The sequence below is a fragment of the Colias eurytheme genome, chromosome 30, assembly GCF_061535395.1.
Source record: "Colias eurytheme isolate Ceu_HAF_F1 chromosome 30, ilColEury1 Martin Lab GWU primary, whole genome shotgun sequence".
In the NCBI taxonomy this organism is placed as follows: Eukaryota; Metazoa; Arthropoda; class Insecta; order Lepidoptera; family Pieridae; genus Colias; species Colias eurytheme.
Genome location: NC_143009.1, coordinates 1,990,486 through 2,008,632, shown reverse-complemented (window position 1 = coordinate 2,008,632; position 18,147 = coordinate 1,990,486). Strand labels below are relative to the sequence as shown.

The following is an 18,147-nucleotide window of genomic DNA, read 5'->3' as shown; positions in this document are numbered from 1 at the left end:
ACACTGAACCGATTTGGATTAAATTCGGCACAAATGTAACTGGAAAACCACCCACCACACTGGACAAGTGCGGGTCGATAGATGTCAAATGTCGTCGAACTTTTGATTCTTCGACATGTCGGTTTTCTCACGATGTTTTCCTTCATCGTTCGAGCAGGGGTGATGTTATCAAAATACCCAGATTACTTACCTAAAAATTATTTGTTTCTATACATGATTATATTATGATTTTACTAGTTTTATGTCATCAATACATATATAATACTAGAGGTCCGCCCCGGCTTCGCCCGTGGTACATATTTCGCAATAAAAGGTAGCCTATGTCCTTTCTCGGGTATCAAAATATCTCCATACCAAATTTCATGCAAATTGGTTCAGTAGTTTAGGCGTGATTGAGTAACAGACAGACAGACAGAGTTACTTTCGCATTTATAATATTAGTATGGATTATCTGAGTTCATTCAGTCGTAATCAAACGAACGCTTGCCGTATGCCAGGCATACGCTGTGTGCATGTTACAAGATTTTACAAGCCATTGACTTTTTGCACCTTTGGTAAACAATTTGTAACGTTATAATGTAAAACCACAGTTACTTGCGTAAGCTGAGTACGTAAAAAATACTTATAAAATTTCAGGCGCATTTTTTTTTCAACTAGATGAAACTCTATGCGTATACCCATAACAAGCAACCCGCCCAATTTTGCCTCCCGCACGTGAGCTATCGTTTAAGATTATGTTTTCATAGACAAAATGCTCACATAAGCAAAGCGCTGCTAGAGAAGAAAACATGGATTTTCAGGAAAAATTTAGCAAAAAATTATTGACTTAATTTTGTTGTTTAATAATTTTTTACGTGATCTGTGCATGCAAAACTACAAGTCCCTTCGCGCTTAGTATACCAATAGTGGGACACCCTGTATATGCTGGACCTATATTGTTTTTTATAGAATTTCTATTCCACTAGTATATCAAAATTTTTATTGTCCGTGCTCAAAATAGATATTGCTAACTAACTACCTAGGTGTGAAAGGGATAAAAAAACATACAGGCGTCATTCAACGTCATATTTTCTTGTTAGGTACAAGTTAATGTTCATACTGAAATCTCCACTGTATCTATACTAATATTATAAAGCTGAAGAGTTTGTTTGTTTGTTTGTTTGTTTGAACGCGCTAATCTCGGGAACTATTGGGCCGATTTGAAAAATTCTTTCGGTGTTAGATAGCCCATTTATCGAGGAAGGTTATAGGCTATATATCATCACGCTACGACCAACAGGGGTGGAGCCACGGGGGTGAAACCGCGCGGAGCAGCTAGTTAGATATAAGCTTCTTGATATTGCCTTGTTCTTGTAATGAAATTAAGAAGAACAAATATCGGACTATTTTTGCCTATCGTAACTTACCAACGATGTATAAATAAATAATTTATTTTATAATAATAATAAAATATTTAGTGCCAACAGTTTTTTAAGATAACCGTAGAGATTATTATCATATTTTTTTATGATTTTTAAACCAAAGATAATTATTATTAAAAAAAATTGTTTTGTCAGTGAATGGAATTTCTTACAACAAGACAACATTTATTTTAATAAAGACTTTTCCGATAACGAATATTTTTATTTCGTAACTAGCTTTCCGCCCGCGCCTTCGCCCGCGTTTTCAAAGAAAAACCCGTTCCCGTAGGATTTCCGGGATAAAACCTATCCTATGTCCTTTCTCGGAAATCAAAATATCTCTATACCAAATTTCAAGCAAATTGGTTCAGTAGTTAAGGCGTGATTGAGTAACAGACAGACAGACAGAGTTACTTTCGCATTTATAATATTAGTATGGATTCTTCCAATAATAATAATTAAAATCAAATCAATTAATCATTAGAACAATGATCTTTTAAACAATAATAATAATTATTTGGAAATCTTCCAAATTTAAAAACAATTTGTGTAATGATCTCCAAATCCGGTGTATCAATTATGATGTAATCGTGTCATGTATAAGGTCTGATAGCTCAGATTCAAGTAATTAATTAACGCCCTAGGTATCTGTTCAGTGCCTAATGGATTATACAGGGTGTTCTTTTAATCATTTGTTTTAGCTATAATATATGTTGCGTACCTAAATGAAGAATATTAAAAATGTATTAACACAATCAATTAAAACATTAAAAGTAAAAGGCATTGTGCGTACGTACCTACTTACAAGATTTTAGCAAAAAATATACTGCATTAATGTGTTACTTTGAAGAATAAATTGAAGTAGGTTTTGTACAATACATTTATCTAAATAACACACGATTAACAAATTAGGAAGAAAACATCACATTTATTTTTATTCGCTCACAGAGAACACGCTCAAAATCAAAATAAAACTTGATGAACTTTTAAATTTTTGCTTGTTATTTTAACATTTGAATGGTTACGTTCATTATTATTAAAACGGTCTGTTTAGAAATTGAAATTTTAAACGCGTTTTATTATATTTTTTTCCTGAAATTTTAAGCACAAGAAAATACAAATACGGTCTGTGTGCCACCATTTGATGATTATTTGTAAGTATATAACGTAACAATGACGCTCCTCTATCTTACAAAAACAAAAACAACATTTTTAGAACACCCTGTACACGATAAAGTATCGAAATCGCGTGCAAGGCGCATCTACCCTCACTGAATTAATATTTATGAAGCTAATTATACAGTATGAACAATTAATGTTTCCCCGTTTCAAATGTCGGCTCCCATATAGGGGTTTATATCTAACACTTTCGAATTTTAAGATGAAATCTGGTCATGACCCATGGGGCAAATGTGTCTACTGCTAGCTGTGCCCTGCGGTATTACCCGCATTGCTCCGCTCCTCTTGGTCTTAGGGTGATGATATAGTACCTACTTTTTATCCCGGAAAACCCACAGGAACGGAAACTATGCGGGTTTTTCTTTAACGTGGGCGAAACCGCGAACGGAACGCTCATACTTTTATAAAACCTAGATGAATAACAGCTATAATAGACTCTGAATTAGCTATTCGTTCCAAGTTACCGGTTACCCTCCATGTGTGTGCTAAATTTCACAAAAATCGGTTCAGCAGAATCGCGTGCAGGAAGCAACAAACAAACGAACAAACTTGAGCATCTATTATATTAGTTGGACTATTATAGTATCATCATACTAAACAAGGCAGGCTCGTCTAGACATTTAAAGACAGTAAATAATAGATTTCCCTATTACATAATGAGTCACTCGTAATCGTGATTCCTATGGGATTTCCTTGCAATTCATTGTTTGTAGTGTGCATAATTTTAAAATAGTAGATAAGAGTGTATTGGCAGTATAGTGGTTCCGTATTTCTGACTATTATTTCAGTTATTTTTATCTAGCTGGGCTCCGCGGTTTTACCTGCAGTGCTCCTGTTGGTCTTAGCGAGATGATATACCTATAGCCTTTAGCCTTCCTCGATGAATGGGCTATTTAATACCGAAATAATTTGACGACGCGGTTGGCGCAGTGGTAAAGTAACTGCCTACTGAGCCGACGGTCCCGGGTTCGATCCCCCGATTTGCCCCGGTCAGGGCAAATATTTGTGTGATGAACTCAATTATTTGTTCTTGGGTCTGGGTGTTATTATCTATATATGTATTTATTAAATATTATATTTATCGTCGCCTAGTACCCACAAGTCACAACACAAGCCTTAATTGAGCTTACTGTGGGACTAGGTCGATTTGTGTAATAATGTCCTATAATATTTATTTATTTATTTATTTCTTCAAATCAGACCAGTCGTTAGTTAGATAAGCGCGTTCAAACAATGTCTTCAGCTTTATAATATTAGTATTTAGTATCGATAGATTTATAATGAATTTATTGTTGAAAGTTATTAAATTACTAGCGGTCCGCCCCGGCTTCGCCCGTGGTACATATGAAAAATAGATGTTGGCCGATTCTCAGACTTACCCGATATGCACAGAAAATTTCATGAGAATCGGTTCACCCGTTTCGGAGGAGTATGCAGACTAACATTGTGACACGAGAATTTTATACAGGGTGTCCCAAAAAGTAGTGATGAACGGAAGCTGGGAGGTAGAAGACCAAGAGGGCTATCCGAATCACCCCCATGTGTGTTATGCGATTTTTCGTATTTTCAGAGTTATTAATTTTTTTTCAATTTTTCATCGATCGCCGAGTACGATGAGATTTTTATTTATGGTGACGTGAATTATTGCGCTAGATGCTTGATTTTTTTTGTGTGCTAAGCTGAAAGATAGGCCAATTCAGTATAGTAACATTTACTATCGTTAGATCTTCGAATGGAATAAAAAAAAGAATTAAACGAAATAACCCGGAAATTCATAGTAGCAGAAGAAACCATTAAAAATGATAAAAGAGCATTCAGACATTTAAAAGACAACTTTTTACGGTGATGTCGCACTTGCATTGAGCAACAGCGGGGCTATTTTAAAAAAATTCTGGTAATTAAACACCTATTTCTTGGTTTTAATGATCATCATGTTAATAAAAATTTTGCACTTACCACATTTAGATTTCTATTTTTCCATTGAAGCCTTCAGAATAATAAAATGAAATATTTAGGGTAGCTACCTGATCGATAGAGCAAGTTTTTAAAAGCCAAATGGAAAACCTTTTTTTATGTGATTTTATTTTTTTATGGGCCCTTGAAGTTATGAACATACTGGGTAATTTTATCTTTCTTGGCATTTAATTCTTTTTATTATTCCATTCGAAGATCTAACGATAGTAAATGTTACCATACTGAATTGGCCTATCTTTCAGCTTAGCACACAAAAAAAATCAAGCATCTAGCGCGATAATTCACGTCACCATAAATAAAAATCTCATCGTACTCGGCGATCGATGAAAAATTGAAAAAGATGTAATAACTCCGAAAATACGAAAAATCGCATAACACACATGGGGGTGATTCGGATAGCCCTCTAAGTCCTCTACCTCCCAGTTTCAGTATATCACTACTTTTTGGGACACCCTGTATATAAGAAGATAATATTTTCTTTATCTTTATTCGTTATACATATGAATCATTATTGCTCGAAAGCAATTCATTATTTATTTATTTTCTTTGCTTTGCATACAATATAATAAATGCAGTAGGAATGACTACAAATGGTATTGACTTACGTCACAGAATTATAACATGTTTGAGTAGAATAAAATAAATAGAAATATTTATGGGAATAGATCGACTATCTCTGTAACATAATATACAGTTCTATCTATGTTTATGGCATAGTAGCTCTGAAACTAATGGACTGCTTCTGATGGCGTTTTTATCAGAAACATAGGCGATATTGTAGAGATATGTAAGACCAAATTTTCTTTACAATATGTTTAGTTCCAGTAACTTTAATTCTATCACATTTTATTAACAGAAGTTTAATTTAGATTTTTTACTTACATTACTGCAAATGGTCCTATGCAGGTAACAGTAAGGATCTCTAAATAAAAGCTTAAAGCAATCATTACATGACAAGGTATTTAGTTTATAGATTTAAGGTGATGAATTAATTTTTCTAACATTTACGGCCCTTTTCAAACCTTCGTAATTTTTATATTATTAAAGTTGTCGTGATGAAAATTCTTGACAAGAAAGTTCAATAGTAACACAATACGTCTACCGTTTTAGAAACATGATTCCATGATATTTTCTCGATAGAAAAAAAATACAAAGTTCTCATTGTTATTTTTTTTTAATCTCTGGCATCTTCAAAATAACAAACGTAAAGTTACGACTTTTTGGATATTAACTATAAAATATACAACCTATACGTCTACCGTGTTAGAATTTTGAAATATGCGATAGTTTTGAAATAAACAAGAAATACTTGAAATTAGCGCGCGACCAGCCAATATAGCGAGAGCCGCCCTGTACCTTCCTACCCCGATCGCTGCACGAGTCATTCCCGCTACGGCCGTCACACGGGGAACTTGTGTCGCTTGCGCAATCGTAAAAAAGGGTGACAACACGATAAGACAAAATGAGACAAATGGGGACAATAAAGAAAATAAGAAGAAGAAACATAAAGGTTGGAGGAAAAAGAATGCTTACAATTGGAACAAACTAATGAAGTACTTAAGTTGGTTTTATTTTAAATTTGATGATAATTGTATTATAGACGATGTTTGATATGTACCCCTGTTTTAAGTACATAACGAATGTGTAAGATTTTTTCATTTATAGCATAGATAATCTTTACAGAAATCCGGAATCCAGAAGGAAAATAAACCCACTGATTGTTCACAATGTGAACCCACTCCTTCGTAAGTACCTTTATTCAGTCAAAAATGTATGTTATCAACGCTCTACTGGTTTTATCGCATGATTCCATTTTTAGCAAAAAGCAACAAAGTGCAAAGAAATAAAAAATCATGGTGAACTTAGTGGAAGTATGGTGGACATAATATGGAACAGGAGCTCATTGGAGTAGTATTATATTTAAAAAAATACGAAAAAATTTCAAGAATTACATTTCTTAGTAGGTGGTAGATAAGTATGTTGTATAAAGAATTTGATGTTGATATTTATTTAATTTATACTTACTACACCTGTGCGGGAAATTGCTTAGTTCTAAAACAGGTTTATATTCATATTATTTACATAGTAATGTGAGTTTTCATTTCGAAAATTTTTGTGTAAGTATATTAAATTGAGTTCCTGGGTGATCTGGAAACACAATTGGGCCCGGAAGATGGCGCTGCAGTCACTCCTTCTAATCACATGAACCGATTTGGATGAATATTTGTGTGCACATTTCATTGTTGTGGGATGATTGGTTGATTCGTTTTATTCGTTTCACATTAGCTAATATTATGTATTTTTGTTGTTAGAAAGTAAACTTAATTTAATGTTTATAATACATTATTATTGGTATAAATAAGCCAGTGTTCGTCTCACATTGCTGTACCTGCCTACCTATCCTACCAGGGCCTAACTTTGTGCTGGCTATTTTATTTTAATTATTTGTAATGAATAATTACAATTATAATAGAGTGCAAAAAATAAATACATGCGTCAATAAAATTTGTGTTTTTTTTTTAAACAATTTTTTTAATTAAAAAAATATCATTCCGACCGCGGCTTTGCCCGCGTGGAATTAGGTTATATCGTGAATCCTGTTTTATCCCACAGAAGTGTTCAGTTCGGATAAAAAGTATCCTATGTATAAATCCAGGCAATTAGCTATATTTTATCAAAATTGGTTATGTAGTCTTGACGTGATTAAGTAACAACTAACAAAAAAATATACAAATTAACATCCAAAGTTTCGCATCAGTTTTACTGTATTATTGATATCTTGCACTCTTGACTTTGACTGAGAAGAATTAGGGTTTATAACTTCTTTCAGAAATATGTAGTACCTTTCATGTCTGGGCATGATGTAATATCTATTTCAGCATCAAATTCTATCTTAATCAATTTAGTAGTCCGCGTTATTGAGTACCATTTCATTTTTTCAGAGTAACAATATTTTTTGTTATTTAAAGATTATTTATAACCTGTATTATTTTGTAATAAAGTAAACATTACGAAATAATAATAATTATTAATAATGTCTAAGTGGTTGTTAAAAAGAAGATTATTTGTTTTTAAGCAAGAAAATAAAACCAATAAATCAACAATTAAATATATGTATAACAATATTATAACTGTATGACGACTCCATACATGTTTGTCCCGAGTCGGCCAGCGGCAGCGCGGCGAGTTTGCAAGAATGACTTCGCGCACACCCGCGTTCGCGATAGCGAGCTATTAGACTCCGCCCGCCAAGCAGTAGATTTTTTTTTGTGTATCGTCTTAAGTAATCCATACTAATATTATAAATGCGAAAGTAACTCTGTCTGTCTGTCTGTTACTCAATCACGCCTTAACTACTGAACCAATTTGCATGAAATTTGGTATAGAGATATTTTGATAGCCGAGAAAGGACATAGGATAGGTTTTATCCCGGAAATCCTAAGGGAACGGGTTTTTCTTTGAAAACGCGGGCGAAGCCGCGGCCGGAAAGCTAGTGACTAATAAGACTAGATATTCCAAGTCTAGTGTAGATATCGAGATATTTATACTGTCCTTTATCTTTACAAAACTAAAAGGAATAAGAAAGATGAATTTATTGTCATCAACACGATAAACCATAAAACCACACATAAACTAGTAACGAAAAAAAAACTAATAAGCAACTAATTTACATAATCTACATACAAAAATGAGAATAGTGCTCGCTCAATATATTTTGATAAGACTTATAAAATTAAATAATTTGGAAAATCCAAAAGTGCACGCCTCATAATTTTTTTTTTTTTTAATAAATATTTACCTATTAATTATTATTTTTGTTTATTTAATTTAACCACAATTAAACCACATCGAATCAGACCCTGAAAAATGAAAGGGTTCTATTCCTGAGCATACTCAAGCGTAAGAGAAAAAAAAGACTCGATTAGTAAAGTATTTCGGTCGCTATCGTGTTAACAAGAAAAAGGATCCGCACATACAGACACACGGACGTCCAAGACAGAACTTTTTTAAACTGTTTTTTAACTAGTTTAAATAACAAAAATGACATCAAAAATATCATGAACGTTAAAAATAGTGTTTTTTCTTAATATGTGTGTGTATGTATTATCTTACAAGTGCAATGTATGATACATAAAGACATTTTAAGTTTGAAAAATCAGATGTTTTGCGCGAAGTGACAGTAGTACCCACCTCAACGCTTCGCTTATGAGGCGTGCAAAACTCGATTTTTTGGTTGCGTAATTTCCATCCGAAATTGTAACAGTCGAGGAAATAAGTATTTTTTATGTCTGCCAATCAAAAGCGGCTGATTCGATTTGGATATAATTAGAACAGATAGCTCTACATTTAAGCATAGAATAATAACTAGCTAGATGTAAACTAAATCATCATATTAGCAAGTTTTTATGATGCGATGTCACATAACCTGATGACGCGGTTTTTGTGACATTTAAACATCCTAGAGCTTCATGGAAATAAAATTAAAATATTGCAAAAAAGATTTATAATTGTTACTTAACTACAAGCATTGTGGGCCATGAAAAGTAGTTTTAATAGCGTAAAGCGATTTTATCATAAACGGAGCGGGAAGCTGACTTTTATATGAATGAAATGGTTTGATAGTTTGTTTATATGTTGTGATTTATGTTATAGAGTTAACTTAGTAAGACCCAGAATTGCTGAACCGGTTTAGATGATACTATCTAAACCGATTTTGATCGGATAAAAACTATACGCACTAAGCAGGTATTACCTGGTTAAAAAATACCTACTTTTTATCTGAATTAAGACAATGAAGGAATTAGATTATATCCAGCATAGCCCAAACCACTTGAAATTTTGCAACATGCTGCTTTTTATAGAGTAGATGTAGTTTTAAAGTGGTATAACTACGTACCTTTATTGCAGTTTACCAACACGACGGAAGGTTTCCAATAGCGTAGATATATTTATTTTTATTCTTTTTATATTCCGCTCGTTTCATAGCCACACAATGAGTCACAGTGAAAGCGTATGACGACATCAATACACATCGACATACAATATGTCACTGTATATAGTTCGACTCCCACGCATCAAGTGTGGTCCTTCCTTGTGATGTGACGTCACAATATAAATATTGAATTTTACTATAATTCGTAATATAATATCTGTGGTAACAATACCCCTATTGTATGGGCGTCTATGACGTCATCAAGAAGTTTCGTTTTTTTTTTAATTTTGGTTGCTTGCAGCAAAGGGTTTAAAAATTTGAAATAATAATAATATTAATGTTATCGGTGCTGTAGGAAATAAAATTACTAATGTAGATTATAAAATAATGTGTATTTAAATTTTATTTGCTTATACTTTTTATAAAGTCTTTGACAAAATGCTTGACGTTTTAAATCCGTCAAAAATTAAATTAACTAAATATAAACAAAATCATACAATATACATTTGTTATTTGTTTATTCCACGTTAAAAAGATACGAACATATCTGTTTTAAAACGTTGGCTTTCTACATTACACAATATAAGCAAATGTACATATAACTATGTAGATTAATTGCCATGTTTTACATAATGAGTTGAGTGTTGTCTGTGCAACGTGATTTAATCATTCAATATAACAACGAATTATTAGTATCTCTGTCTGTGTGTTTTAACGCGAACTGCTAAATGGAATTTGGAAATGCTTGAATTATGATGTAGGTTTGAGCTTAGATGGGACAGAAATATGAAATATGTAGTTTACCTGTTTACCTACTCGTTATAATGAACGGTGTATGCCAAAATTTTTGGAAGATCTAACTACAATATTAAAAAGAGATTTGATTGATTCGGAAGACATGGCCTTTATTTTTTTTTAACTCGTAATGTAGGTAGGTACTATTAGTACGAAAATGATATTCAAACTAATAATTTAAAAGCAATAATTTATCGCAAATCCGAAACATTTACATTATGAAAAATCAGTGACCATAATTACAAAAATGTAAGTAATTTTTTAAAGTAGGTACGAAGTAATTACATTTATTCTAAAATTGCACGTATTTTTGGTAAGTTGGTTAAAAGTAGGGTAATGTTTAAGATTCCTCTTCCGCTATCGCTTCCTCAAAATTAAGGGGAAATATTTTATGAGGAATATCTACTGCGCATGCGCGCCCCGTTTCCATGGCAACGCACTCACTGAAGCGCGAGGCCGCGGCCGGGATCGCCCGAGCGAGCGACGAGCGGCCTCCCCTCTCGCGCCGCGCTGTTCCTTGCTTGTTTCTACTTGTTTATTTTAATTTTAGTGACATAACAGTCGTCGTTTTGATAACGCGCGCACGCATGACGCAACTACGCATGCAGTGCGAATAATAATTTAATAATTTGATTTGTTCTTTGCTTGTTTCTCCTTGTTTAATTTTAGTGACATAACAACATAACAGTTGTGTTGTTAACGTAACTACGCACGCAAATAATCTAATATTCTTTTATATCTAACCAAACCGAAATGAGAGCGAAGTGTAGTGCTATATGGGTGTACTTTAATGAAGTAGACGGTGATACTGTGCGTTGTAACTTGTGCAATCAAACTTATTCAAGAAAAGGGCGCGGGACTTCTGGGCTACGAAGTCATCTCAAGTCGCGGCATAAAACGGAATATGCTGAGTATGAAAAATGCGCTGAGGCTTCGAAAAAGGGTGAAGTGCAAAAACGTAAGTGCACAGAAGAACCTTCTCTTCAGTTGGTCAAGAGGCAAGTTCAACAAGAGTCATTAATGAAATTCCAGTGCTGGGATTCGTCACACGAAAAAAGTCGAGAGCTAGATACATTAATCTGCGAAATGATCGCGTTGCAAGATTTGCCTTTCAATTTCGTAAAAGGTATTGGTTTTAGACGTTTTGTCCATGCCGCACAGCCTGAATATGATTTAAAAGAACCTCACTATTATACTTCTCATTTGTGTAATTACATTTATCCTAAACTTTATGTAAAGGTTAAAAACATTATAAAAGATTTGCAACACGTATCTTTCACTACTGACTTATGGACAGAGCCTGGAGCTGATGTTTCTCTGCTTAGTTTTACAGCCCACGGCATTAATGATGATTTCAAAAGAGTGTCTTTAGTTCTTAAATGTGTCACGCTCGAAGAAAAATACACGGGTGATCTGGTAGCTCATAAGCTTGACGAAATACGAGAGGAATGGAACATTCCACGGCAAAAGCTACATGCAATGGTCCGTAACGGTGGATCTGATATGAGACGTGCTGCCTGTATCCCGCAAAACGATATAGATTGCACCTTACATCAAATGCAGTTGTGTATACGTTCAGCTTTGGCGGGTAATGAACATTTCTCAACGCTGTTGGCTAAATGTAAACAGATTTCAACGCACTTCAATCATTCTATAACTGGACAAAAAGAATTGAACGACTTTCAAGAATGCCTGGGTTTACCTCAGCTGTCAGTTATACAGGAATGTGATATTCGGTGGAACAGCATGTTTTATATGATTGAGCGACTAATTAAGATAAAGGATGCTATCATACTATATACATCGCTACATCCAAATTTGCCGCAACTTGTACCAAGTGATTGGTTGAAACTTGAAAATTGTACAAGGATTCTGAAACCCTTTGAAGAGGTAACTAAAACTTTGAGCAGCACTGAGGCATGCATATCCTCTGTCATACCACTGATTCATGTCTTAACATGTACAATGCAAAAATATTTGAGAGAAGATAACATCGGTAATGACCACGATTGCAAAAATGTCATCCAAAAACTTATAGGAGAGATTAACAACCGCTTCGGTGAGCTTCATAATAATAATCTCTACGCTATCTCTACTTATTTGGATCCAAAATACAAAACGAAATTTTTTAATGAATTAACTAAAGAACGCATTGAATTAGCACTATTAACTGAAGTTAGTACATCAACCAGCCAACGCCCAATAGATAACGTCGTCATGGAAGTCGACAATCAACCATCCACTAGTTATGGAGTTTACACATCCTGCCCCACAGCCGCCGCTTCCACGGGAAATACTATAGATTCAATGTTAGCCGAAATGCTAGCCTCTGAACCAAATAGTGACGATGAATTTGAAACTTTACCAGAAGATAAATGCCTGGTACTAAAGTCACTATTAAATAACTACGTTAAAGAAAAACGAATTAATATGCATGAAGACAGTCTTCTTTGGTGGAAAAATAATCCGAAATATTCGATGCTATACGGAGCTGTACGGCAATACCTATCTTCTCCTCCATCGAGTGTCCCCAGAGACCGACTTTTTAGCAATGCTGGATTGGTATACGATGAGCTAAGAAACCGGCTGTCAGGGGAAACAGCGTCCAAATTAATTTTTATAAAAATGAACCTACCTATAATTAACTTTGATTATTAGTATTCAATTCTTTTATTTTTTTATTAATAATATTCAACTTAAATAATTATAATAATAGTTATAAAATAGAAATAGAGACTGCATTCTTATTTTCATTTCAAATTCCTAAATAAATTTGTATCATTAACTCACTTCATCTTGTTTATAGCTTTTATTTTAATTTTTAGTTTTAAAAGTTCTATCGTCTTCCTCACCCGCTTCCTCTTCCGCTTCCTCATACGCTTCCTCTTCCGCTTCCTCATCCGCATTCTCTTCCGCTTCCTCATACGCTTCCTCTTCCGTTTCCTCATCCGCATCCTCTTCCTCCTCATAATCACATCCTCAACAATCTTGTTTAAAGAACAATTAGGTATTTATTTAATTATATATTCAAGAATTATTATTATTAAAGTAATATATTCACGAATGAAACCTACGCAACTGAATGTACGCATGCAAATTGGACAATTATATTGATCATGCACAAATAAAGATTATGTGTTTAATCTCTTACCTTATATTTATAATAAAATTTTATATATGGACTTTATATATAATATATTATAAGAGGTAACAACGTTTCTGAGCCATTTCAACTTGAATCTTTAACAATAGTGACGAGCAGCAGTGTTTACATTACTTTCTGATTTCTGACCAATCTATAGCTTTACAGACGTTCAATAACTACTAATCAAGCTCATGTAGTTACTAGTTAGCAAGGTAGCCGTAGTTAGTATACCTACATATTTTGTATTATCTTTGGTCACAACAAAAGAGGCTAAGAACATTAAAAAATGAGAACAACCTCCATAAACTTCCTTTGAGATGATGAAAATATGTTTTTTAATTATGGTAGTCATAGCTATTGAATATCAGAGTCAAGGTATAACAAGATTTATGAGCGTGAAAATATAATGACACTTATGCTTAAACTTATATTGGGCTTGTAGCGACGACAAGCCAATTTATGAGTTATCGAATTTCAAGTGTAACGCTAAGAAAGTTCACACGGTAACTCATATATATAAACAGTTCGTGCGCTATGCACAGTTAGTTAAGGGCTTGTCGGGACGCGGGTTGGTCGCATTAGGTCGAATATTAATTACATACCGAATAAATATATGTAGTTAACGAAATATAACCTTTGCGTAGTTATTACATCTTTTATTACACCCGCACATAACAAGACCCTACATTGGTGACCCCCGACGAAAAGTGAACATTGTATTAGTGAATTGCACAGATATCGTTTGTTAACAATTAAAAATGAATCCGGCAGTTCCAGTTAGAGCAGTTGCGTCGGTACCGTTAAACCTCGAGCAGTTAGCACAACTAAAGCAGCGGATAAACCAGCTGGAATGTGCAGGCTCGAGAGGTAAATCGTTTAGCGGTCGAAAGTATGGAAATAGCACGCATCGCTCCGCATCCCGAAGTCGCGATCGTGCAGGGATATCAAAACAGAAAAATCCCAATTGGCTATGTTTTTTCCGTTACCGCTATAAGCATAACGCCAGCAAGTTTATTCAACCTTGTTGTGCGTGGCAGAAGCAGCAGGAGAGCCGACTTTTAATAATTTTACCAGTGTCGTAAAATAACCAATCCGCGAGTGAGTGTACTGTGTAGTGATTATAAAGTGTAGTTTAGTGTAATTAAGACATTTGGTACTAAATTAATGACTTTAGATCTTAGTTTACGGCGACCGTATAAATGGTCATTATTTTTTATCGCCGAGGTAACTCAACTTATGTTTTTGTTTATAAAGTGCAGATTTTTTTAGCACCCTAAGGCCGATGCATCGCTCGCACTTATGACGGACGCATCGGGTACTCATGTAGGTGCAGTTTTACAACAACGTGCAAATAATGAATGGTTACCTTTAGGTTATTTTTCTAAGAATTTATCTAAGACTGAACGCAAGTATAGTACGTATGATAGGGAGTTATTAGCAATTTACTTGGCTATTCGTCATTTTCGGAATATGGTCGAAGGACGACAGTTAACGGTGTATACGGATAACAAACCGTTAATTTACGCGTTTTCTAAAGTAAATAGTGAGAAAGAGTTACCCAGACGTACACGACACTTGATATTCATTAGTGAGTTCACAACGGATTTGAGACACGTTAGTGGGCAAGATAATGTCGTTGCAGATTTGTTATCACGAGTCGCAACAATAAGTTGTCCCACTGTAATAGATTACGCAGAACTTGCTTAGAATCAACAACAAGATTCTTATATGTTACAATTATCTAATTCGAAAGACGCTAATAATAGGTCAAAGAAAATTATGTTACCTGAAAGCGGTACATTTATTTATTGTAATTTAGATAATGTTAAAATTAGACCCTATTTGACTGATAAATTTCGACGTATTGCTTTTGATAGTGTACATAATTTATGTCATCCCGGAATAAGAATTACACGCAAATTGATTCAAAATCGTTTTTCTTGGCCAAATATGAATCGTCACGTTGGTCAATGGGCTAAAACATGCATTGAATGTCAACGATCGAAGTTTAATCGACATACAATGTCAGGTTTAGGATCGTTTCCGCAGTGCGATAGGTTTGAACATATTCATGTTGATTTAATTGGACCTTTACCCACTTCACCCGAAGGTTTTAGGACGTATTGCCTAACCATAGTGATAGGGGGACGCGATGGCCAGAATGTTTTCCTACGAGATATTATATAACTGCTGAAACGGTTTCGCGTGTAATATATGAAGGATGGATCTCTCGCTTTGGTTGTCCGAAAAAGCTAACAAGCGATCAAGGACGCCAATTCGAAAGTCAATTATTTGTTACACTAATGAAGTTATTAGGTATTAATAAGTTGCGTACGACACGACGTAGAGCGTTGGCATAGGTCGCTTAAAGCGGCATTAACGGCTCGTTTATGCAATATATCATCATCTTGGGTTACGGAATTACCAACTGTGTTGCTAGGACTTAGAACAGCAGTAAGAAGTGATACCGGCATAAGCGCAGCAGAAATAACGTACGGAACAACTTTACGATTACCAGGTGATTATTACGATAAAAAATCGAGTTTAGAAATAGATAGCAGTCTTGAGTATGTAAGTAAATTACGAGATACTATTAGGAAATATCAGTCAGTAGCTATTAGGCAGAATGAAAGACGGAACATATTTATACACCCCGATTTAGAAAAGTGCGATTATGTTTTTGTAAGAAACGACGCAGTACGTAAACCTTTACAACCAACATACGACGGTCCTTATCGTGTGTTGAGTCGAGAGGAAAAGGTATTTTACATTCAAATGACTGGCAGGAAAGTTAGAATATCTGTAGACAGTCTAAAACCTGCATATTATTTGAATGATGATAGTGATACGATATCTGGGGCAGATACTGAGGTTCCGTTACAAATTCCAAGTAGCGAATTGCCTAATCCACATACCACGCGTAGTGGAAGAGCTATACGATTACCGGTACGATATAGGTAATAGTATTGTATTTGTAATTTTTTCCACTATTTTATATTTATTAGAATTACGATGATTATAAGTATTCATAAGAGTTCATAGAAATGTATAATAAATACTTAGTAATCAACACATCGTATTTAATAAATAATAGCACTTATGAAATTTGAAACGAGTTTTTTATTCATTGTTTAACGTTTTAAGTATGGTATTTCAAATTTATGTTTGTGTTGAGTTTTTATTGTAATGTTTACTACTTAGAAATTTAAGTACTTTTGATTTATGGCTTATGAGTGTATAGTAATAGCCTTTGTAATATTAAACGATACAAGTGTTAAGAACGTATTGAGATTTGAAATGTTGATGTTACTAAGTGTTAATTGACGTGTAAAAATTATCGCACGCCACTTAGAAGACCCAACCGAGTTTTTGTAAAAACATAAATAGTTTAACGAAATTAGGTGTTAACTTTTAACCACTTGTATACGTTATGATTGATTTATATTGTGAACATTTTTTATACTTTATATTGTAAACATTTTGTAACCTTATATAGCGACACTTTATATATACCCCTTTGTTTATTGTTTAATTTTATTGTAAGATTTTTTTTACTTGTACCTATACCTTTTTTATTTTAAGGGGGGAATGATGTAGCGACGACAAGCCAATTTATGAGTTATCGAATTTCAAGTGTAACGCTAAGAAAGTTCACACGGTAACTCATATATATAAACAGTTCGTGCGCTATGCACAGTTAGTTAAGGGCTTGTCGGGACGCGGGTTGGTCGCATTAGGTCGAATATTAATTACATACCGAATAAATATATGTAGTTAACGAAATATAACCTTTGCGTAGTTATTACATCTTTTATTACACCCGCACATAACAAGACCCTACAGGCTTATACCACACCGGCTTTAGGGCCGTTTTTTCAATGCTTGGATAAAACTTATCCGTCCAATAAAGTATTACACAATAATATTAAAATGTCACGTAAACTGTCAAATACGGGCAATTAGAATACGTTTTTAAGGGCCGATTTTTTAAATGCCCAGATAAACAGCTAGATAGACTTTATTCTTCAGTTAACAAAATATTCAATTTTTCAATATTTTGTTAACTGAATAAGTTAATAAATTAAAATATAAAATGGTAGTTTTATACATTATTCGACGAATAAGTTTTATACAAGCTTTGAAATATCGGGCCTTATACTTTTGGATTAACTAACCTTATCTGTGCTTATACTGTTAAATCAAGCACAAAACATAGATACTGAACTAGGTATTCATTGTTCAGTAATAAGAGATGCACCAGCTATTCCTTATAGGCTTACACTTTACAACAACTAATAAGAATAACACAATGAGGGACCATATTCTAGGACAAATTACTTTACCTAGTATCGCCTATCGGAACGATTTCCTCTTCATTATCTTATAATATATAAAATTCTCGTGTCACAATGTTAGTCTGCATACCTACTCCTTCGAAACGGGTGGACCGATTCTCATGAAATTTTCTGTGCATATCGGGTAAGTCTGAGAATCGGCCAACATCTATTTTTCATATGTACCACGGGTGAAGCCGGGGCGGACCGCTAGTGTTTATATAATATTATTTTTAGTTAATTATTTAATATTACATTCCTTACCTACCTTCAAAAAGCAATCAACAGTAATTCAAATCCAAGTCCAACAGCCTGGCCGTGCTGTTTTGTCATCCTTACTAATATTATAAATGCGAAAGTAACTCTGTCTGTCTGTCTGTTACTCAA

The 18,147-nt window shown here is 34.1% G+C and overlaps 1 protein-coding gene and 1 long non-coding RNA gene across 2 annotated transcripts; both read left to right on the top strand.

Moving 5' to 3' along the window:
- Positions 1-5,549: 5,549 nt before the first annotated feature.
- On the top strand, positions 5,550-7,043 carry LOC149895712 (uncharacterized). Its single transcript, XR_016458447.1, has 3 exons — positions 5,550-6,106; positions 6,237-6,298; positions 6,373-7,043. It is a non-coding gene; the product is annotated as an uncharacterized LOC149895712 (long non-coding RNA).
- Positions 7,044-10,785: 3,742 nt separating this feature from the next.
- LOC149895711 (zinc finger BED domain-containing protein 4-like) lies at positions 10,786-13,395 on the top strand. Its single transcript, XM_090118638.1, has one exon. It carries the CDS (start codon positions 11,035-11,037, stop codon positions 12,937-12,939), a length of 1,905 nt encoding a protein of 634 aa, XP_089974764.1. The 5' UTR covers positions 10,786-11,034; the 3' UTR covers positions 12,940-13,395.
- The last annotated feature ends 4,752 nt before the right edge of the window (positions 13,396-18,147 follow it).